This window comes from Petaurus breviceps, unplaced genomic scaffold (genome assembly GCF_028583685.1).
Source record: "Petaurus breviceps papuanus isolate PSGF00001 unplaced genomic scaffold, PetGlider_PUasm1.0 187, whole genome shotgun sequence".
Lineage (NCBI taxonomy): Eukaryota > Metazoa > Chordata > Mammalia > Diprotodontia > Petauridae > Petaurus > Petaurus breviceps.
In genome coordinates, this window is record NW_027185799.1 from 14,444,009 (window position 1) to 14,469,044 (window position 25,036).

General features: G+C 35.5%; 1 protein-coding gene across 1 annotated transcript in view; it reads right to left on the minus strand.

Moving 5' to 3' along the window:
* Positions 1-25,036, minus strand: part of CCDC171 (coiled-coil domain containing 171) — a 555,758-nt gene that overhangs the window by 347,282 nt on the left and 183,440 nt on the right. The window contains exon 10 of the mRNA XM_069090675.1: positions 8,705-8,865. Within this exon, the coding sequence (XP_068946776.1) occupies positions 8,705-8,865 (161 nt within the window). The remainder of the gene's footprint in view (positions 1-8,704; positions 8,866-25,036) is intronic.

Genomic DNA, 25,036 nt, shown 5'->3' on the forward strand with positions numbered 1-25,036 from the left:
TCAAATCCTGATTACCCTACTCAGAACTATATAAAGTTTATTAGTGTGCAGATTTTTTTTTTTGCCCAGACTGAACACAATAATATAGACATGGTCTGAGAAGGAAAGGGTGCAGTGGGACTACAAACTCTCATATAGTGGACACCAAACCTTTATTCATGCATGCTAAGAATGTATTAGCTTTCTTGGCTGCCATACATATATTGGCTATTATAGTACGAGACTGTAGTCCACTAAATGCCAAATTCTTTTTCATACAAATTACTATTTAGCCATGCTTCTCTAGTTGATATTTTTAACCCAAATCTACAACTTTGTAGTTGTTAAAATTCATCTTATTTGATTCATCCCAGCATTCTCACCTGTCAAAATCTTTTTTGGATTCTGCCATATTTGGAGTTAACTATATTGTCCATTTTTGTAATCTCTGCAAATTTGTTAAATATAGCAATGCCTATGAGTCAAGTAACTGCTAAAGAAGTTAAATGGAACAAACATGTGAATACACTGTAAGGTACTCCATTGAAGATGTGCTTACAAGCTGATAGCGAACCATTACTGAGTATTCTTTGGATCTGGTCATTCAACCAACTTTAAATCCAGCTAGTTGTATTATCATCTCACCCATATCTTACTATCATGTCCACAAGAATAGCAATGAAAGACTATAATTGCATCAATAATCTTCCTATGACCTACCAGAAGTTTGGTAACAATATCCAAAACAAAAGAAAAATAAATTATATTAATCTAGAATAATTTATTCTAGAAGAAGCTGTGTTGGCTCTCTACTACTACCTCCTTTTTAGATGTTCTATAACTAACTATCCCGTTAATCCTGGAACTATTCAAAGTCAAGCTCATAAGCCTATGGTCCATTAATTTTCCTTTTTTTTTTCCCCAAAATCAGGACCTCTGTCCTTCTCTAATCGCTCCCATACTTTACCATCTCTGAAAGATTACCAACTGTGGTTCAGCACTTTCGACTGCTAGATCTTTCAGTATCTCAGGAGATGGTTCATTTTTGCAGGGAGCTTGAATTGATCAAAAGCAGTTAAATGCTCTTGACTATCCTCTTAGTTAACACAAATATAAATTGCCTATTTGCCATCTCTGCCTTCCTCTGAAGTCAAAAATCATTCTTAGTGGCAGAGAAAAGAAAAGCAAAACTAGGAAAAGCATAGCTCTGCTTTTTGTCCTTCAGCATCTATCATGCTTCTCATCCTAGGCAACTATCACACACCTTTTTTCCTGAACATAGATTTTTAAAGGGTTTTTTCCCCTCATCCTTAGCTTTCTTTGCATTTCTTAACACTACTCTCACAAGACGGCACTATATTTTTGTAGCCATCTTCTGTTATCTGAGAGTGCATTCATTTCCTTTAAATTCAGCTGAGCAAATTGGACTGTAAGGTACTTGTGCCATCAAACATTTAGTTGCTTGTGACAACTACCATTTTTTTTCCTGCTCACAAGAATTTCTATTCCTTACAACTACAGTATGCCATCCTTGAAGGATTGATTACCATCACCCTAAACTCACTTCCTCTGCCAGAATTTCAACCATGGAACCCTAATCATCTTTTTACTGAGCCCTCTGAAATACACTCTCCCATGTGTACATTAAAATATACCCAGATTTCCTGTAATTCACTATTGAAAACTGTAACATGACATGGTCATTTCTTCCCAAGATATTAACCAGAACAGAATTTCTGATTGTTGGTTCCCTCACTATTTGGAGGGTAAAATTATCATTTATGTGAAGTCATGAAATTATTAGCTACTCTGTTTTGCCAGAGAAAAAGTTCCAGCAGAAGTCCAGATAATTAACATCCCCCTACCACATCATGCCTCCATGCCTGGCTTGTGATCTGTTTCTCAAACATTCATCTATTTCCTCTTTCTGTCAAGGTGGTCTGTAACATTCCAATACAATATAACTTCTGTTTTTGCTTTTTTACATTTTTACAAATGTTTTTCACTATGCTTTCCCTAGCTGATTCCTTTATTATTTGACATGAGTATATCTTCTACATATACAATGCTACTGCATCCCAACTCCTCCCCATTTTGCTTAACCTTCTTCTTTTAAATAACTTTCACCATTTTACAGCCATGGTCCAATAACGGGTTTCAGTAATACATGTTAGATCAAAAAAGCCTCCTTATTTTAAGATTTCTAATTCATTGTAAATTGTTTCATATACTCTGTGCATTTATACATAGTTATCAGAGCCCATGCATTTGATTACTGGTCTCTTTTGGGGATTTTGCTTCTATGAAATATTAGGCATCTCTACTGCTCTTCTTTCTACACTACAGACTGCATGGTAAATTACCTGAGCAATACACATAGACAGTTTTATATTCTTCTTTTTCAATTTAACATCCTGGTTTGATTTCTCAGACATCAGGTGAACCTCTTCTTACCAGCCTTTGTTAGGTCACTAGATGAGAGATCTACAGCTTGAAGGAACTTCAGACGCCTTCCTCATTATTTATTAACACTTAATGTCCAAAGAGATTAAACTATTTCAGCAAGGTGACATAAGAGGCAAATATAAAAGATAGAATATGAACCCATTTCCTCTGACTCCAATCAGTACTTTTTAGTTAACTAAATAAAAGCACTTATGAAGAGCTTATGATGTGCCAGTCAATGGGCTAAACATTTGGAATATAAATATAAGCGAAAAGAAACAGCTCCTACACTCAAGGAACTTACATTCTACTTAGGGAAGATAAGATACATAAAAAGGAGCTGAATAGCACAGTGAGTGGGAAGAAAACATATCCAATAAGTCAGGAGCAGAAAAAGGAAAGAAGTAATCTGTATTTGGTTCGGGCACTTTCTCAAATTGAGATTCTACATAAGAACTCATCAATGGAAAGAAGGGGCTGGCCACAGAAGTGAAGAAATCTGCAGGGTAAAAAGGCAACTGGAGCAGAGGAGGAAAAGACCTCTGAATTAGAACTTACAGTGCCACTCTGTCTCCCATGTTCCTGTCTAAGAGTCTGTCATTCCTATACTTAAAATTATGGTCCAGAAATACAAACTCCATTTTTTACACCATCACATTCAATAGATGCTTACTTCCCAAGACTGTCTTTTTCTTCTGAATCTCATCTTTTGATGGTCACATAGGAGAAGAAGCAAGAGTAGTTTATGGGGAAATGATCTGTTTTGTCAAAATAAACCAAGGAAGCCACTGATAAGAGGAAAGTCCCAATATACACCAAACTTAGCATCGCATTTTATAACTGCAAAAAATTTAAAATGAAGTAGATGCCTATCAATTGGGGAACAGTTAGACAAACTGTGGTACATGAATGTTAGGGAATGTCACTATGCTGTAAAAAATAATGAATGTAATGCATACAGAGAACTTTGGAAAGATATATATGAATTAATACAAAGTGAAATATGTAGGGGCAAGAAAAAATATATAAAATTACCTCCACAATGTAAACAGAACACACACACACACACACACACACACACGTGTGTATTTTGCAAAATTTAAATTACAAGAATGGCTCAAAAGAAAAGATATGAGAGGATGCTCCCAACCCATCCCTTCACAGAGAAGAGAGGAGTACAGGTACTGCAAATTGCACATTAGACTTTTTCATATAATGATGAGTTATGCTGATTTTTCCTTTTAAAAAGAAGAAAAATTTTAGTCTTTAAAAAATACTATTTGTTTTATGGGATGGCTCTCTGGGAGGGAAAGATGAAGGGATACTAAGGAAAACTATGACATGAAAAACCAAAGACATCAATAAAAACTTATCTAAAAATAAAAAAATTAATGAAACGTATAAATTTTTAAAAGAAATAATCGAATTAACAATAATTAACTATATCAGAATAATCTAAGAAGACACAAAAAGAACTTTTAGAAATACATCTAAAAGCATTTTAATATAAATAAATTAATAACTCAACAATTGGAAGAATATTCAGTGTTCTTGGTTGTGCTTCTGTAATATCCTAGCCAAACTAATATACAAATTTAACACTATCGAAAACAAAGACTAAATTTATACAAAAAACAGTGAAGAAAAAAAAAAGAAAATTTTGGGGCAGCTAGGTGGCACAGTGAATAAAGCGCCAGCCCCAGAGTCAGGAGGGCCCAAGTTCGGTTCCGGCCTCAGACACTTAATACCCACACAAAAAAAAAATAGCTGTGTAACTGTGGACAAATTACTTAAGCCCAATTGCCCTCCAAAAAGGCAAAAAAAAACCCAACAATAATAATAATAATAATGAAGCAAATAGGGAGAAACAATTCCAAATAAATCTCAGATTATACTATAAGGCATTAATTGTCAAAATTACCAAATAATCCACCATGGATATCCTATTCTGATGGCATAGAGGTGACACTGGGTTCTTGAAGGCTGACAGATTCTATCATGCTATTTTGAGTAGGGGTCCCCAGTAACAGATTACCATGTTCACTATAACTGAAATAATATATGAAAGTTGCAGCTGAATTGAAGGATGGCCTACAGGTTTTCTATAAAGAGAAAAATCAAGAAAATTATAAAGGTTAGCTTATGTGTCTAAATTTAAGGAGAAAAAAATCATATAAAAGCATATTTCAGTGTTTATGATAAGCATGAACAAAAAGAACTATCATGTTTTAAGTGCAGCTTGTACACCAAACTCAGCTACAGAAAATAAGGAAGGATAGACATTCTATGAAGAATTCAATAAAATTTCCCAATTAAATCAGATTATATTTGAATGCTTTTGCCACCAATACAAAGGTAAATGTAGTGGAAGATGCCAAAACATGCTGGAAAATATGACTCGGGATTAAGAAAGGCATACCAAAGTCTCTTGATGATCATAATAAGTGCTTAAAAGTTTCAAAACAGTGAGCAACGAATACCACATACAAAAAGGAAATTGATTATCTCTTAACACAGAAGAAATGATAGATTACTGATATCAGACCCATTTCCAAATCAGACAACAGCATAAATTTATTCCATCAACATATGGAAGCAAAGTTCAATATCAACAGCAAACTAGAAGAACAAATAAGAATGAGAAGAAAATGTATCATGCACCTAAAATAGCTCTAACCTGATATATTTTGAACAAGTTTTTAACATCTTGAGTGGGAACTGAATGAAAGAAAAAACACTGATATAAACAATCATCATTTCCTCAGTTCATTCAAGTATAGAGCAATCACCAGTATAATGAAGACAAAAGAACCTTAAAAATATCAAATGCAATTTAATTCTTGCTTTCAAGTATTTGAAACTTCAATATAGAATATTAACTCATCTGCAAAATCTTACAGAGAAGGGTAGTCTAAGATCATGAACAGTAATGCATCATAAGACAATAACAAAAATAGATTTGCATGAGACTCTGTATGACAACCAATTGAAACCATCCTCAAAGCTTTTAAAAATGAAAATTAAAGTTGAAAAGAAATGGAAAAGATTAGTTACCACTTCTATATCAAACTCTTCTTCAATAATTTTGTAATTTTAATGTCGCTGTATTTGAATTCTAAATTCATAATCTCAAGATGCTACATCAGTGGCATGAAACTCAAACAGAAAGGGAACCATTAAACCATATATGTGGATCCCTGCTATCTTAAAACTGACTTAGAAAACCACATATCAACATTGTATTTTTACTCATTTTGTTAAATATCTCCCAATTATATTTTAATTGGTGCACTCTAGAGTGTTACAGACTGCAACATGGCCCACTGAGAGTTTGACACCCCTGTGCTGCATGCAAAAACAGAAATGGCACTAAGGAAAGTAAAAATTAGAAGAGTAACTATACCAAACCATGTACATATAACAGAGGTCTGAGTTGAAGGCGACACAGTTTTGAGGGAAGTGAGTAACTGATTCTAAATATATCTCAAAGGGAGAAGATATCTCAAAATGGGGAAAATAATGAATCAAATATAGAATTACAACCAAATATAGTCAAACATTAATAATTAGCAGCCTATGTTCATACTTTCTCAACAGTACAAACTGTTTCTAAGAATCATCTATACTCAGATCAAGGATATCCTTGGTGAAAATATGAGAAAAAAAGAGCTAGGCACTTGAGAAGAATATGATATGAAAGAGTACATCATTCAGGTTACATAAATGTCTAAAAATGCGGGTTATATAATATTCTACTATTCTTACAGAATATAAAAATGAAAGCTATTCTAGCAGAGAAAAACAAAAAAATAAAATTAAAACTCTTAAGAGTCTGCCATGAATATTTTATAAAATCATACCAAAGTTCTCAATAATAACAAGAAAAAATTTCTTCAATTTTCAGATATTAATATCAAGCAAGGCATAAAAGGATAGGTATATCTGCCAAACATGTTTGTCAATTTCAAGATAGTGAACCATTTGAAAGAATTCAATCTAACAATTCATATGGAAAAAAATCAAATTGATTAAAAATGCTTGTCAGCTAAGCCAGGGAGTCAGCAAACTGTAGTCTGATGACCAAACCCTGACTGCCATCTGTTTCTGCAGTGCCCATGACCTAAGAAAGGTTTTTGTATCTAAAAATATAGAAAGAATTCTTAGTTCACAGGCCACAGAAAAAGAGGCAGCAGGCAAGATTCGGTACATGGGACATGGTTTGCCAATCTCTGGTCTAGAATAAGATATGAGTTTAAATTTAAAAGTTCATTGAACTGGTCCAGCAGCTCATGCTTCGACAGACAATGCAGATGAGCAATGAGAGTGCAAAGAACAAAATAGAATGAAGAAAATGAGCTGAACTACCTATGAAGAATCATACAGTACTTGCAATGACTCCAAGTTTCTCCCTGAAACAAAAATCCAGCTTTTAAACATCAACATTCTTCCCCTGATATTACATAGCAACAAATCTCCAAAATGAGTTGTGTGCAGCATAAGAGCAGTAACAATTCGATCAAAAGAAATTGTAGAAAAGATAAGGTCTATGGCTGTATACAGAGATGATCTAATGATGTAGTAAGAGTAAGGGATAACAAGTAGATGGCTATACTGGCATCATACATTATGTTCAGAGACTAGAAGAAAACTCCATGAATACTGGGTGAAACCCTGTGGAAGATTTAAGGGATGGCAGGAACAAGAGTCACATAAGAGGAGAAGATTGTGAACGGATTATAATGTACAGCCCTGGAATAAGTAACTGTAGTGATATGCTGACAGAGCCATAAAAAAGTTGACCAGGAAAACAGATTATTAAGTAAGCAAAATTAAAAAGCAAATGCAAATAGTAGAATAATGTTCCATAAAACAAAATACATTTAAGTAAAATACTTGAAAATGCATAATAATAATAATAACATATAATTATAATAATAGCTAGCATTTATGGAAAGCCTACTATGTGCCAGGCGCTGTGTGCTTTTTATAAAAACTGTCTTATTTGATGATCACAACAACCCTGGTAGGTAAGTGCTATTACTATCCCCCATTTTACTAATGAGGAAACAGAGGTTAAGTGGCTTGCCCAAGATCACACAGCTAGGAAGGGGCTAAGATCATACTTGAACTCAGGTCTTCCAAACTCCAGGCTCAGCACTCTAACCACTGAGTCACCTATCAACTGAAAACTGTATAGTATTTTGGTAAAAAATTATATTACAAGGGGTGGCCGAGTGGCTCAGCGAGTAAGAGCACTGGCTCCAATGTCAGGATGACCTAGAGATCGAATCCCAGGCTCAGACACTCAGCACCACACTCAGAAATAACTGGCCGTGTAACCTTGAGCAAGTTACTTAACCCCGATTGCTTTAAAAAAAATTGTATTACACAAGACTATAAATTCCAAAAAGGTAAAATCTAATATTTAGATAAATCTAATTTTTTAAAAGTTATATTCTCAATAATTTAGAAGAAAAATACAAAATTATATCTTTCCCAAACCCATATAGTAGAAAATTTCTTAATTCTCAGGGAGAAAATAGAGTGAAAAAGGCTAAGCCTTGGGGAATATCCATGGATATTAAGGAGAAGGAAATCACCAAAAGAGACAAAGAAATCAAACAAATAAGAGGGAAAACTAGGAAAGGACACTGTGATGTAGCACAGATGAGGATACAGTATCCAGAAGGAGGGGGAGCCAATAGTGTTAAATGTTATGGAGAAGACAACGAAGAATAGGAATAAGAAAAAGGTTTTGGATTTGACAATTAAGACCTTGAAAAAAATAGTTTTGATAAAGTTAGCAATCATACTACCATAATATTTATTATATTAGCAATCTTAGCATCAGGGAATGATAGTTGAGAATGACTGTTCTTAAGGATTATGGAGGTCAAATATACTACTTAAAAGTAAGCTTCAATAGTATTTTAGTTCCACCCATGATCAATTTTGGTAGTCCAAAAAGAGTTTAATGGCAAATTAGTACTATTATATAGGAATACTCAATGTAATTAACAGGATACACCAAAAAAAAAATTAGCTCAAAGCTTAAAATTACATTTTGACTAGATGATATATACTCTGAACATCAAAAAAATAATAACACAGTAGAAGTAGGTAGTAAACTATTAGTTTGGTTTATATAGTCATATACATACATATATATATATAGTCACATTAAGGAGAATATTGTCAAGAAACACTATATAATCAGACTTCTACATGTTTCATAAAATCTTTATAACAATTCAGAAAATGTTACTGTAAAATGACTTACATTTTTAGTTTTGCAAAGGTCTCTTGTGAATTAAGCTTTTCTAGCTCATAAGCACTTTCAACTTCTTTGAACTCATTCTTGATCATTTCCAAATCAGCCACAGCTTCTGCTTGGCTCGCCTTCTCTACTTGCAAGGCTCCTTCAAGTTCTCGAATTCGTAACTAGCAGGTGACAAAAAAGTAATTAAAGCAAGCTGAGAAAAACTATCATCAGACTTAAATCAAGCAGAAAACTTTGTCAACAGTAAGTTATTTTTCATCCTAACATAAACTTGTTTGCCACTTTGTTTTCTAAAGGAAAAACAAACAAAAAATAGCTTCTCTTTCAATTCTATCTGTATTTGGTTTAAGGTTATTGTTACAAGTGATATTAGTAATAATACTGGTAACAGTACTAATAAAGAAGGTGAATTAATTGCACTAACAGGAAGTGAAAGGCTAGGAACATACATCTTCTTAATAGTCTGACAGGGTTTAACATTAATGTATTAATCCATTCGGATATTTCTCACAAAAATATAAAATAATCCGTCAACAAAGAAATGACACTTAGTATCTATCTTACAAATATCTTAAGAAATTTCTGCAGTTGAGTTACAAGATCTCTTACCCTTTAAAAGGCATTACTTTGCAATTGTAAAGGAAAGAGCTAGAAAACATTTTTTAATTTAAATATTGGTAAAAAAAAATGTTGAGTATCTACTTTAAATAATTATAGAAATATTCTAAAGCTGAATAAAGGATCAGGAAAAAGAAATACTGGTTCAATTTGCAGGAGATCTTTCATTTTGATTTTGTTTCATTAACAACAATTTTCCTTTGTTTTTATTGCTTTCTTTTAAACCAGTCTAATCCTAGAAAAACAAAATACTGGGAAATATTTTCTCCTGTAAATACCATTGTATTATAAAGTTATTCTTAATTATAAAAGAGAAACTATCAAGTTGAAAAAGTAAACTGAAAAAGTATTTTTCATTTAACTACTCAGTTCTTCAGCCAAGTCATCTTTCACTTACTAATTTTCACATACAAACTTATATACAAGAGATTTCTTTTAACACATATACTTAATAACTTATTACAGAATTAAGCTTTGTCATTTTGTCATTTAAATGTGGCAATCTCATTCCCTTTCCCAAAAACAATTTAGGTTTTTTTACATAAAACAACTGATGTTCCTAGAAAACAAACATGTAGTATTAAGATAATAATGGATGAACTGTTGACTTTTTGCCTTTTGTTTGCTATAGCAATGAACTGGAAAATAGCAAGAATTCCTTAAACTTGAGCAGGCAATACATAATATGTATTTCCTAATACTAAAGATTTCATATTCACATTCACAATAATACATTGCAACTTTGATAGGTACCTTAATTTTTATTTAACTTAGTTTCCATGTATTTCTATCATAATTTTATATTAACTTTGATAGTCTATAATTCTTTAAAAAACTATTTGAACTTTTTACTTACATGAAAATACCAGGGCGGCTAGGTGGCACAGTGAATAGAGCACCAGCCCTGGAGTCATGAGGAATTGAGTTCAAATCCAGACTCAGACACTTAACACAAAAACTAGCCGTGTGACCTTGGGCAAGTCACTTAACCCCAATTGCCCTCCAAAAAGCAAAAAAAAAAAAAAAGAATTTTAAATAATTTGAAAAGTATCAAACATTTATAGAGGTGTAAACATACATATACACTTCACAAAAGAAAATTACAACTGCATTATGGAATATTAAATTAAATTACCCAATTGTTCATGTGATATACTGGCGTGCTTTCATTAAGAAATCACTCAGGGCAGTTAGGTGGCACAGTGAATACAGCCCCAGCCCTAGAGTCAGGTGGACCTGGGTTTGGATCTGGCCTCAGACACTTAACTCCCAAAAAAACCTAGCTATGTGACCTTGGGCAAGTCACTTAACCCCAATTGCCCTCCAAAAAAAAGGGGGGGAATCACTCAATTTTCGTGGAGGAATATTATTTTTCTATTAGACTTGAAAATAACTTTGAAATCGTTATTGTATTTTGCCAGTTCAAATACATTTTTGTTATCTTAATAATTCTTAATATCTTGTTTCATTTTGGAAATAGAAAAAGTAGATGATTAAAGAAGCATTTTTAAATTTGCTAGAGCTACTAAAATTAATCTTCGTTCTGGAAATAAATATATTTTCTCATATTATGTTTCATTCAGTTCTAATGTCAGCAGTCAAAAATAATGATTGGTGTAATATATATTTCTCCCATAACTCCTATTCTAATATGTTCTCCACATATAGAAGTGCCTCTGGGTTTGAGAAATTTAAACAGCAGAATTAAAACTTCCCAAGTTCTACAATACTGAAAAGACTTAAAAGTAAAAGTCCTACAAATAGAGTGAGTCTGCTATCTAAAAAGAAACTTAAATATATAAAGATTCATCACCAGGATGATGGCCATTTAATGATGAATTTATTGGCCATGGTAACCCTGAAAAGCACAGATGTATATGTAATCTTAATAACTTAGGAGGTTGGCTAGTAAGGCAGTTCATACAACCCACCATAGCAACCCATAGAAAAAAATAAATAAATACTCCCCCTTCCATTTCCAATTTGATCATAATGGAATGGAAGGAAAGGAGGCAGAGTGTAGGACTCACAATTTTTAGACCAGCTATAAATATTAACTTTACTGTTTACACCTAAAATATACTTGAAAAGTGATATCCTTGTCCTATGCAAATAAAAGGATAGAGTATTGAAAAAGTTTAACAAAATCCATATTGTTACTCTCTAGATGTGTTAAAAAAAACAAAATGAAGTTCAAACTAAATTGAATGATGCAACATAAGTATTCCTTGGAGAAGAAAACAAAGATATTGGTTGTTTGGGTTTCACTATTCATAACAAAAATCAAGAAACATCATATCATGGATACTTGGTAATTTTTCTCTTATGAAACATTGGAATGAAAGAAAAGAAAAAAGACTACCCTAAAGATAACTAAAGTTTAAATACTAAAAGTTTAGTTAAAATACTAAAACTAAAGTTTAAAATAAAGTTTAAATATCTATAACAGAGGATGACAAAACAGAAAAATTATAAAAACCTGACAAGATTGTTCAAAATAAGGAAGAAAATAAGTTTGGCCCCAAAGAATATAGTTGTGAAGAAACTTTTTTGCAAAGGTGGAAGGTCCACAGATGTGGAACATTTCATATATTTTCAGACATTTTGATTGTACTGATTGGTTTCTTTAACTTTTTTTCTTCTTACTCTTTTTATTTCCTTAGAAAATATTCTTGTTATGCAGAATGGCTCACTAGGAGGGGAAAGAGAAAATGGAAGAAATTTGCATAATACTAAAATAAATCAATAAAAATGCATTTTTTTTAAAAGACAAAACAGGCAGAGCTAAGATGGTGGAGTAAAAGCAAGGACTTGGGCTCTCCCCTAAGGCCCTCCAAATATCTGTAAAAAATGATTCTAAAATTATAGACCAGTAGAACCCACAAAATGAAAGAGTGAATCAGATTTCCAGCCCAAAACAACCTGGAAGATCAACAGGAAGGGGCTGTTGAACCAGGCTGAGAGAGAGGCAGAGTCCAGCACAAAACACGCCAACATAGACCAGGCTTCAACAAGCCTGGAGCAGGCCTCTGGGGACTGAATCACTGGCAGCTACGGTGGTTTCCAGACTTCTCAACCAACACATACCAAAGACAAGGTCTTTGACGGTCAGTAGGAAAGGTCTGTTGGACTTGGGTAAGAGAAGAGCACAGTCCACCATCAGCCCCAGGGTGGCTGCAGCAGCAGAAGATGATTCCAGAGCTCTTGGACCACAGACAGTGGGGAAATCAAGCAGCCAAACAAAGGGGATTGCAGGGATCTCTTTGCAGGCATTGAGGCAAGATTCTCTTGCTTTGCTTGTGCCTGGACCTGGGTTGCGGACCTGGGTGGGGGTCCTGAGCAAGGAGGAGCAATGGAACAGCAGAGCTTCTGGTGAGGGGAGAGGGAATCCTCTTCACAGTTTCAAGGCAGAAGAGTGCTTGTGATCACTCACAGATTAGAGCACAGACCAGGAGAGGAGTATTTGATCATAACCACCAGGGAAGAACTGAAAATTTACAGGTCCCTAGAAATATCTCTGAAAACAGCTTCACAAAACCCCTAAAGCTTGGGACAGTACACTTTCCACACCAAAAGCAGAGGCCTACCATAAAAAAGAGTAAGGAAATCAAATAATTGAATAAGAAAAAGAGCAAAAAGAGGGGAAAAAATAAGACTACAGAATCTTAATTTGGTGACAAGGAAGATCAGAACATACAACCAGAAGAAGACAACAAAGTCAAAAGTCCCACATCAAAAGCCACCAAGAAAAATATGAATTGGTCTCAGGCCGTGGGAGAGCTCAAAAAGGATTTTGAAAATCAAGTAAGAGAAGTAGAGGAAAAAAATGGGAAAAGAAATGAGAGTGATGCAAGAAGATTATGAAAGATAAGTCAACTGCTTGGTAAAGGAGACCCAAAAAAATACTAAAGAAAATAACCTTAAAAAATAGACTAACCCAAATGGCAAAAGCGGTACAAAAAGTTAACGATGAGAAGAATGCCTTAAAAAGCAGCATTGGTCAAATGGAAAATTGGATCCAAAAGCTCACTGAAGCAAATAATTCCTTAGAAAGTAGAATGGAACAAATGGAAGCTAATGAGTCTATGAGGAATCAAGAAATTATAAAACAAAACCAAAAGAATAAAAAAAAATAGAAGACTGTGAAATATCTCATTGGAAAAATAGCTTATCTGGAAAATAGATCCAGGAGAGATAATTTTAAAATTATTAGACTACTGAAGGCCAAAACCAAAAAGAGCCTAGACATTATCTTTCAAGAAATCATCAAAGAAAACTGCCCTGATATTCTAGAACCAGAGGATAAAATAAAAATTTATAGAATCTACCAATCACCTCCTAAAAATCCCAAAAGGAAAACTCCTGGGAATATTGTAGCCAAATTCCAAAGTTCCCAGGTCAAAGAGAAAATATTCCAAGCAGCCAGAAAGAAACAATTCCATCTTGGAGCCACAGTCAGGATAACATAAGATTTAGCAGCTTCTACATTAATGGATCAGAGGGCTTGGAATTTGATACTCCGGAGGTCAAAGTAGCTAGGATTAAAACCAAGAATCACCTACCCAGCAAAACTAAGTGTAATCCATGAGGATGGAAAATTTATATTCAATGATGTAGAGGAATTTAATGCATTCTTGAGAAAAGAACAGAGCTATGGAGGAAAACTGACTTTCAAATATAAGACTCAGAATCATGAAAAGGTAATTATGAAAGAGAAATCATAGGGGACTTAATAAGTTGAACTGTTTACATTCCTATATAGAAAGCTGATATCTGTAACTCATGAAACCTTTCTCATAGTTAGGGTAGTTGGAGGTAACATATAGATATAGATAAAGATATAGACATAGATATATACATAGAAGGCACAGGGTGAGTTGAATATGAAGAAATGATATCTAAAAAATAAAATTAAAGGGTGAGAGAGAAATATACTGGGAGAAGGAGAAAAGGAGAGGTATACTGGGTAAATTATCTCATATAAAAGAGGCAAGAAAAAGCTTTTACAATGAAGGGGAAGAAGGGAAAGGTGAAAGGGAATGAGTGAACCTTATTCTCATCAAGTTTTATTTAAGGAGGAAAAAACATACACACTCAATTGGGTATGAAAATCTATCTTACCCTACGAGAAAGTAGGGCAGAAGGGGATAAAAGAAGAGGGGGGGAGATAGAAGGGAGGGCAAATGGGAGGAGGAGGTAATCAGAAGCAAACACTTTTGAGGAGGGACAGGGTCAAAGAAGAGAACAGAATAAATGAAAGGTGGAACAGGATGGAGGGAAATATAGTTAGTCTTTCACAATTGAACTATTATGGAAGAATTTTGCATGACTACATATGAATAACCTATATCAAATTTCTTGCCTTTTCAATGAGGGTGAGTGGGGAGGGAGGAAGGGAGAGAATGTGGAACTCAAGAATTTTAAAAATGGGGGCAGCTAGGTAGCGCAGTGAGTGGAGTGCTGGCCCTGGAGTCAGGAGGACCTGAGCTCAGATCCATCTGTAAGGGTTATGGGATTTAAAGATCTTCCATGCCCCATTGGACTTGCTGATGTAGCAGGAAGGGGCAGAGCAAGAGGAAGCAGAAGCCAAACTAGAGTTCCTGCGGTGGCTGGCGGTGGTGGCGACGGCGGCAGCAGCAGCAGAGGCAGCGACAGCGCAAAGCCCTTTTTGAGTTAGCCAGAATTTCTGCTAAGGACTCCTGCTGAGGACTGCCAGGGGCCGGAGCTGCTGGGAGCACGCTTCCCGGACGCTGGGTGGTTGCTGTGAGTGGGGAGAGGAGGATCTTTGCCTGAGGTAGCCTGTTCTGTTTTAAAGGCTTGAAAATGTGGGTGCTTTCTACTTTATCTACCTGTGCCAATGTCATAACTACTCTGATGGCTTTCACTTTCTGGTTTTGGGATTCAGTCTTTTGGTATCTTAATAAATTTTCTAGTTTATTCCCCCATATGGCAAGCATGATGTATTTTGTGATGGATAATTATATCAGCACATCTGTAATCTCCATAGGCATTGTGAATATGGCATTGCTGATACACCATCCTGGAACACTTAGCGCACACACACAAAAAAGAAAAAAAAAAACCTAGCCGTGTGACCTTGGGCAAGTTACTTAACCCCAATTGCCCTCCAAAAAGCAAAAAAAAAAAAAAAATTTAAAAACAAATGTTATAAATAGTTTTTTACATGTAACTGGGAAATAAGATACACAGGCAAAGGAGTATAGAAATTTATCTTGCCCTACAGGAAAAGGGGAAGGGGATAAGAGTGGAGGTGGAGTAATAGGAGGGAGGGCAGATTGGAGGAAGAGGTAATCAGAATGCATGCTATCTTGGGTTAGTGGAAGGGGATAGTGGGGGAGAAAGTTTGGAACTCAAAATCTTGTGGAAGTGAATGTTGAAAACTAAAAATTAATTAATTAATAAGAAGAAAAAAAGACAAAAGAAATCAGGGTTCCTCAGTGGTTTGGTGATAGCAAGACATGATAGATGATGAACCTAAGTCATGTACCAATGGTACATATTCACTGCAAATACCGAAAAAAAATCCAGGTTAGTTGCTGGATCCTTATTGGAGGATCTAGGAAAGAAACTAGACAAGAGATACACAAGACAGGAAGGTATGACTATGCAATTTATGCCAATGGAAGGAATACCTATGTAGATTCAATGAAAGGTTAAAGCATTATACATTAGGAAGTAGCATAATCTTAACCTTAATGCTCAGACAAAATATTCACAAAAGAAATTTTCATATTCTAAGATGACAGTATTAGCTAATAATATCATTAATAATAACTACTTAGGAGATTAAACTATAGGCAATAGGCAGGTAACAAAAGACATTTTAGTTTTAATTCCATAAACAGAACTATATATTACATGTATTATGTTTATAAGGTTTTAAGATGTAATACAGAAGGAGTGGCTAGGTGGCATAGTGAATAGAGCAACAGCCCTGAAGTCAGGAGGACCTGAGTTCAAATTTGGCCTCAGACACTTAACACAAAACTAACCATGTGACCTTGGGCAAGTCACTTAACCCCAACTGCCCTATCTTCCCCCCTCCAAAAAGAAAAAAAAGAGATGTAATACTGAAGCACTGAAATGAAAAATGTTGACAAAAACAAAGGACAGTTTTTTCCCTACAATTTTGATTTCTTCTCCTAATAAGTCTGAAAGCCTAACAGCCTCTCAGACAACTCTCAAAGCAACTTATAGCTACTTGAGAAAGTGAGGTCACTGAATATACTGATGTACTAACCCAGGGAACTACATGGCTTAGTCTGGATAATGGTACAATGAATAGAATTATGGCTTTGAAGTCATGAAGATTTGGGTCTGAATAATGTCTTTGCCACTTACTAGTTGTGTAAGCATAAGCCAGTTATTTAAACTCAGTCTCAACTTCCTTATATGTATAACAGTAATGAAAATTGTGCTATTTACCCAATATTGTTGTTATGAAAACAAATGAGATAAGATAGGTGAAAAACTTGGCAAATTTTCAAGAATTATAAGAATGTCAGTTGTCATTATTCACCTCTCTGTACCCTTTGATACTGTTGGTCACTCTGTCCTCCTTAATACCCTTTTTTCTCTAGGTTTTTAGGGCCCTACTCTCTCCTGGTTCTCTTTTTACTAATCTGACCACTTCTTTTCAGTTTCCTTTGCTAGATCCTCTTCCAGATCACGCCCTCTAATTGTAGGTGTCTTCAGGGTTCTGTCCTGAACTCTCTTCACTTCTATTTTAATTCACTTGGCGATCTCATCAGTACCCCATGTATTTAAATACCATCTTTATGCTGATGATTTTTAAATCTACCTCTCAAACCCCAACCTCTCAGCTGACCTCCAGTTCACATCTCCAGCTTCCTTTCAGACATCTCAGACTGTAAGTCCAGTAGGCAACCTTAAACTAAACACATTCAAAACAGAATTCATTATCTTTCCCACTAAAACTTCCCCCACTCTGACCTCCCCTATTACAATAGAGGGCAATGCCATATTACTAGTCCCCCCAGGTTCACAACATAGGAGTTATCATCGACTTCTCACTATGTCTATATCCCTATATCCACTCTATTACTAAGGCCAGCTGTTTCACCTTTGCAACATCATGAAAATATTCCCCACTATCTCCTTTGACAGTGCCACCCCTCTAGTGCAGACCCTCAATATCTCATACCTGGACTATTGCAAAAGCTTGCCAGTGGATACACCTGGGTCAAGTCCTCTCCCCATTCCAATCTATCCTCCATTCAGATACCAAAGTGATTTTCCTAAAGGGCAAGTCTGACCACGTTACACATACCCACTACTCCCCCATACAGTAAATTCCAGTCGCTCCCTATTGTCACCAGGATCAAATAAAAAATCCTCTGTTTGGCATTCAAAGCTCTTCATAATCTAGCCTCCTCCTACCTTTGCAGTCTTCTTACAATTTAATACCCACCACATGCTCTTTGATCCAGTGAAGCTAGTCTCCTGCTACTCCATGAAAAGAAGCTATGTCTGGGCCTTGAGCAGTTTCTCTTGTGGTCGTGTTGTATATAATTTGTTTTGTATAGATTTGTTTGCAGTTTCTCTCATGAGACTATAAATTCCTTGAGAGCAATGACTGTCTTTTATCTCTTTTTGTATCTCCAGGTCTAATCACGGTATTGACTGACTGGTTGCAAACAGTAACATCTGGAGGACCTCATTATATGTACAGAATTTTGCTTTCATTTACATCCTTCCATAGGAGGCACAAATGATAGCAGAGAACAGCTCTGAACATAAATCTCCTGCTTTTAATCCTCACTTGATATTAATAGAATGGGGCCCCTCTACAAGTTAATTTTGTAGTTTTGTTTCTCAAGAAATTTAGTATGATCTTCACATAGTCATGAGATATTCCTAGTTAGAAAAGACCTATTAAACCTACATTATGAAGTATAGACAATTTTTTTTTTGTAAATACTATCTATTTTTGGAACAAATACAGAAAATAGCAACTTGCAATGTCTACATATACCAGCAAATGTATGATTATAAAGATGTTTATTGGGGCGTCTAGGTGGTGCAGTGAATAGAGCACCAGCCCTGGAGTCAGGAGGACCTTAGTTCAAATCCAGCCTCAGACACTTAACACAAAAACTAGCCGTGTGACCTTGGGCAAGTCACTTAACCCCAATTGCCCTCCAAAAAACAAAAATAAAAACAAAAACAAAAAAAGATGTTTATTGTAGAAAATAATTCACAAATGTCAGCCTCCTCTAAATATTTACATCATATATACTATTGAGAACAAAGATCTCAATGAACAGATGCAAACCTGATCTTGACATCCTAGAGATGAAATGCATGGCTGACATGGCTCTGGAGGTCCAAAGAACAATACAGGTAAAAAAAAAAGGGAATTATGGATTTCTATATTAATAAGATATACTCATGAGCTTATCTAGGAACCAGAATGGGGAAAAATGAGAGACCATTTGGATGAAGGTTATATTTTGAAGCAAAAACAAAAACAATATTGAGAATATACAAAAGATCACAGGGTCAGAAAGAAGAAAAAGATAAATTCAGGAAAGAGAATACCAAGCCACACAAGGAGTCGTAATTTATTACTAAGGAGTGTCTTCAGTTTTCTATGCAACTCCTGGAGCTCTTTCTCTGCTGAAAACAGAGAACCACTAATAATTTGTTGACTTCTCTTTAGGAATATTTCACATTATTGGTGTTAGAACTAAGAAGGAGAGATATTTTTTTCTGTTTCTAATTTTTATGAGGAAGTGACCAGTTGAGAGATGATGGCAGTGGAAAAGATGGAAACCTTGTGGGGTAACCAATTATTCCAAAAAACTGGAAACAAAATGTGTGCCCATTCACTTGAAAATGGTCTTTAAAAATTGTGGTATATGAATGCTTTTTAGACAGCACATATAATTGTCACTGGTTATAGGAAATGACTATCCAATGAAGAAACTTGCTTCTATCAATGCATCTTACCATAGTAATCTACTATTTGATAAATCCAAAGACTCCAGCTTCTGGGATAAGAACTCACTATTTAACAAAAACTGCTGATAAAAATAGAAAATAGTGTGGCAGAAACTAGGTATAGACCAACATCTTATACCCTATACCAAGATAAAGTCAAAATGGGTACATGATTTAGATATAAAGGCTGATACTATAAGCAAACTAGGAGAGCAAGAAATAGTTTACCTGTCAGATCTATGGAGGAGGGAAGAATTTAAGACCAAACAAGAGATAGAGAGCTCTATGAAATGCAAAATTGATGATTTTGATTATATTAAATTGAAAAGTTTTTGTACAAACAAAGCCAATGCAAGCAAGATCAGGAAAGAAGCAGAAAATTGGGAAAGAATTTTTACAACCAGGGGAAGCTAGGTGATGCAGTGAATAAGAGCACCAGCCCTGGAGTCAGAAGGACCTGAGTTCAAATACGGCCTCAGACACTTAGTAGCCATGTGATCTTGGGCAAGTCACTTAACCCTAATTGCCCTGCCCTCCCCCCTCCAAAAAAAAAAAAGGAATCTTTACAACCAGTGTCTCTGATTGTAGCACCAATGCAATATTTACAGTACCCATGATCACGATCAAGACTGTGACTATAAATATCACATGATATTCAATCACAAAATATACCAAACTCTCCATATAGGGGACAGAACTGAAGCATTTATTTAGACACCAGAGAACTGAATCCCAAAACCAGTAAGCCTATTCCATCATAGTACCAAAGATATTAAGAAGCCATAATAGCACTGAGAGCCACAGCATCCTTTAGCCTTCCCACAAACCAATATAAGATCAATATTTACTCACAAACCTCTCTCTCTCTCCTTTCCTGAGCTCTTCCCTCTCCCACCGTCTCTCTAGCTCTGTCTCCCAGCTTTCTGTGGGCTCTGCTTCCCTTCAGCAAACTCCTCCCACCACACACTCCATGTGACTACATTCAGCCTACTAGGGAGCAGAGTGTATCTTCACAGTGGGGAAGATCTTCAAATTCCCCCCTATATCTATTAAGGGGCAGGAAAGATCTTCAAATTCCCATTCCCATTACACTGATAAAGGCCTCATTTCTTTCTAAAATATATAGAGAACAGAGTCAAATTTATAGAAATACAAGTAATTCCCCATTTGATAAATGGTCAAAGGATATGAACAAGTAATTTTCAGGGGGAAAAATTAGAGCTATCTATAGCCATATAAAAAAAATGCTCTAAATCACTACTGCGCACAGAAATGCAAATCAAAACAACTCTGAGGTACCACATCACACCTATCAAATTGGCTAACATGACAAAAAGGGAAAATGATAAAACACTGGAGAAGATGTGGGAAAATTGGAACACTAATGCATTGCTGATGGAGCTGTGAACTGATCCAACCATTCTAGAGAGCAATTTGGAACTATGCCCAAAGGGCTATAAAACTGTACATACCCTTTGACCTAGCAATACCACTTCTAGGGCTGTGTCCCAAAGAGATCATAAAAATGGGAAAAGGACTAACATGTACAAAAATATTTATAGCAACTCTTTTTGTGGTGGCCAAGAATTGGAAACTGAGGGGATGTTCATCAGTTAGGAAATGGCTGAATAAATTGTGTTTTTTGAATGTAACAGAATACTATTACACTATAAGAAATGATGAACAGAAAGACTTCAGAAAAACCTGGAAAGAATTATATGAACTGATGCTAAGTGAAATGAGCATAACCAGGAGAACACTGTACACAGTAACAGCCCCACTGTGCAATGACTGACTTAGCCCTTCTCAGCAATGCAAGGACCTAAAACTATTCCAGAGGACTCATGATGGAAAATTTCATCCACATCCAGAGAAAGAGCTATGGAGTATGAATGCAGAGTGAAGCAGACTATTTTGTTTTTTTCATTTGTTTTGTTTTTTCTTTCTTATGGTTCCTCCTATTCATTCTTGTTCTTCTATACAACATGACTAATGTGAAAGTATGTTTAATAGGAATGTATGTGTAGAGCCTATATTGAATTGCATGTCATCTTGGGGAGGGAGGAGGGAAGGGAGGGGGAGAAAATTTAAAACTTATGGAAGAGAATGGCGAAAACTAAAAATAAATAAAAAGAAATGACTAAGTAGACTACCCAAACATGGGCAAAAAATGGCTGTGTATGTACAATAACACAATAAGCATTTGTTAAGAACCTAATATATGTCAGGCAATGTGCTAAGTATCTGGTAATACAAATAATAAAATTTGCCTGTCCTTGTTACAGCTTATAAATAAAAGGGAAAGAAGACACATAAAAGGAAGCTTAGAAGTGTTTCTTAACCCAGGGGCATAAAGATGGTAAAGTGAAATCTAAATAGTGTAGGTGATGAGAAATGAAAAGTTTTCTGGGCTTCTGAACCCTCTTTATATGGAATTTTCCAAAGATTTCCCTCCACCTGCTAGCCTTCAAATCAGAGGAAACAGACAACTGAGCATCTGTGGAGGTATAAGTGCCAAAGCTGAAGCAATCTCCCTGATGATGAGTTTCCTGGTAATGAGCTTTTATTGTGGAGAGGCAATTGGTAAAATCTGTGTGCTGTGATTCTGGGGTTGGGGTAGGGGGAGAGAAGAATGGAAAAAACCCCAAGTAAATAAAAGTAATTTTAGAGGTCAAAAGAGCTGCAGGTGTAAAGAGATCCTCAATCTATATTATATACAACAGCAAGAGAAGCCTACTGATGCTAGTCTGGAAGGTCATTGTTGAATCATTTCAGTCGCATCCAAATTTTCAGTGACTAATTTTATTTGGGGTTTTCTTGACAAATACACTGAAGTGGTTTGTCATTTCCTCCTCCAGCTCATTTTACAGATGATGAATCCAGGAAAACAAGGTTAAGCTAGTAAGCACCTGAGGCCAGATTTGAACTCACAAAGATGAGTCTTCCTGACTCAAGATCCAGCACTCTATACACTGTGCAATCTATCTGACGAGCTGGCGAGAGTCCTCCACTATCTTAGAGACCTCCCCCAAGAGGAGGATACTCTGATGGAATTAATTACAGAGAAAACATTCCCACTGGAACCAACCTGAGCTTTGGCAAATCCTAAACCTCCAAGGTCAAATATCTTCCAGCCCCAAGGTTAAGACATTCTTCCCAAAATCATGTGACATCCTGTCCTTAGTACTCAGCCTAACAAGTAAGAAAAGTGGCTGAGCAGCCTCACCTGGTAGCCTCATTTCTTCAGCAGTAACATCATTCTATAGGCAATAGGTGGTGCAATGGATAGAGCTCCAGGTCTGACTCATTTTCGTGTGTTCAAAATTTGGTCTCAGATAGTTATTAGCTGTGTGACCCTGGGCAAGTCATTTTACCCTGTTTGCCTCAGTTTCCACATCTGTAAAATGAGCTAGAGAAAGAAATGGTAAGCCACTCCAGTATCTCTGCCAAGAAGACCCCAAATGGGGTCATGAACTTGACTGAAAAACAACTAAACCACATCACCCTAATTCTATACGTGTTTCCTCCTCCCTTTGTTCCTCCAGGTAGCCACCAGGCAACAGTCCATCAGATGATACTTATTACACTTTTCATCTTCTAGACTAGCCTCTAGATTTATACAACTCTATTCAAATAACACTAGGTGGGAAGAATGACTTTTCTGGAGGATCTTAGGACTGCTGAATTGCAGAACTCTCCAAATACTAAAATATGTCCTAGGGCTCTCAGTCAGCAGGAGAAAGTGTTCCAGATCAGAGGTATCAAAGATGGCCATTAGGCCACATGCATCTCACAATATTCTTCAGTAGAGCCCAAATTAGATTAAAACAAAATAGAGAAATAAATAAAAATATATTAAACATAGATAATATTTGGTGGTACAGGGAATAGAGTGGTGGACCTGGAGTAAGGAAGACTTGAGTTCAAATCCAGCCTCAGATGTTAAGTAGCTCTGTGATCCAGTGCAAATCACTTAGTCTCTGTCTGCATCAGTTTTCTCATCTGTAAAATGGACCTATCTCCCAGAGCTGTTGTGGGAATCACATGAGAAAATAATGGTAAAGAGCTTAGCACAGTGCTATATAAACATTAGCTATCATTATTATTATTATTATTGCCTTTTAAAAATAAGCCAGTATGCCTTCCACAGGTAACTTTATATACAGATTACTGTCCCATTCCTATATGATTTGATACCACTGCTCTAGATTTTATCAGAGGTCCTACTGCAGTTCAGGGCAAGAAGTGTTTAAACAGAGGGTTACAAGTGATATTATATAATGTTTATTGTCTAAGTACTATTACATTTTTCCTTTTGCCTTATATCCAATTATTGTTGTTTTTCTTTTAATAAAAACCATTTTAAAAAAGAAAGGGAGGAGTATAGTGCTGCCAGATTTTAAACAAAGCAGGAAATATAACAACTATCTGGGACTGGATAAACACTTTTTTTTTTTAAGTAGATCAATGAAATTGATTATATAAGTATTACCTGAAAAGAAATGTGAATAACAGTCTAGTGTTCGATAACCCCAAAAAGTAAACTACTGGGTAAGTGACTATTTGACAAGAGCTACTGGAAAAATTATAAATAATTAAAATTAATTTTAAATTAATTTAAATTTCAATATAGTTAAAATTCTTGCAGAAATAAAATCAGTTTATCTAGAAAAAAAACCTGTGGATTAGGAAAAACATGTATATTAAATATATCAGATAAAAACCTGAATGAAAAAATACAGGAAATGGATACAAATATAAGAGATTCAAGAGCCATTCCTAAAGAGAGTGATCAAAAAATGTGATTTTCAAAAAAGAAAAAATAGAAATTGAATATAATCAAATAAAAAAATGTTGAAAATCACTAATAATTAGAGAAATGCAAATGAAAATAATCCTGAGATTTAAGAACTCTGATGAACTCTGAATAATGCAATGACCGATCACCACTACAGAAGACTGACAGATCATTTCTAAAATATATAGAGAATTGAGTCAAATTTATAAGAATGCAAGTCAAAGGATATGAACAATTTTCAAAGGAATTAAGGCTATCCATAGTCATATGAAAGAATGCTCTACATTCACTACAGATTAGAGAAATGCAAATCAAAACAACTCTGAGGTACCACATCAAACCTATCAGATTGGCCAACATGACAAAAAAAGAAAATAATAAATGTTGGAGAAGATGTGGGAAAGTTGGAAAACTAATGCATTGTTGGTGGAATTGTGAACTGATCTAACCATTCTGGAGAGCAATTTAGAACTATGCCCAAAGGGCTATAAAACTGCACAAACCCTTTGACCTAGCAATACAGCTTCTAGGGTTGTATCCCAAAGACATCATAAAAACAGGAAAAAGACCCACATGTACAAAAATATTTATAGCAGTTCTTTTTGTAGTGGCCAAGAACTGGAATTTGAGGGGAGTCCCATCAACTGGGAAATGACTGAACGAGGTGTGACATAGGAATGTAATGGAATACTATTGTTCTATAAGAAATGATGAGCAGGTAGACTTCATAAAAACCTGGAAAGACATATATGAAGTGATGCCAAGTGAAATGAGCAGAACAGGGGCAGCTGGGTGGCACAATGAGTAGAGCGCCGGTCCTGGAGGCAGGAGGACCTGAGTTTGGATCCAACCTCAGACACTTAACACACACACACACACACACACACACACAAATAAAACTAGCCATGTGACGGAGGGAGGGAGGGAGGGAG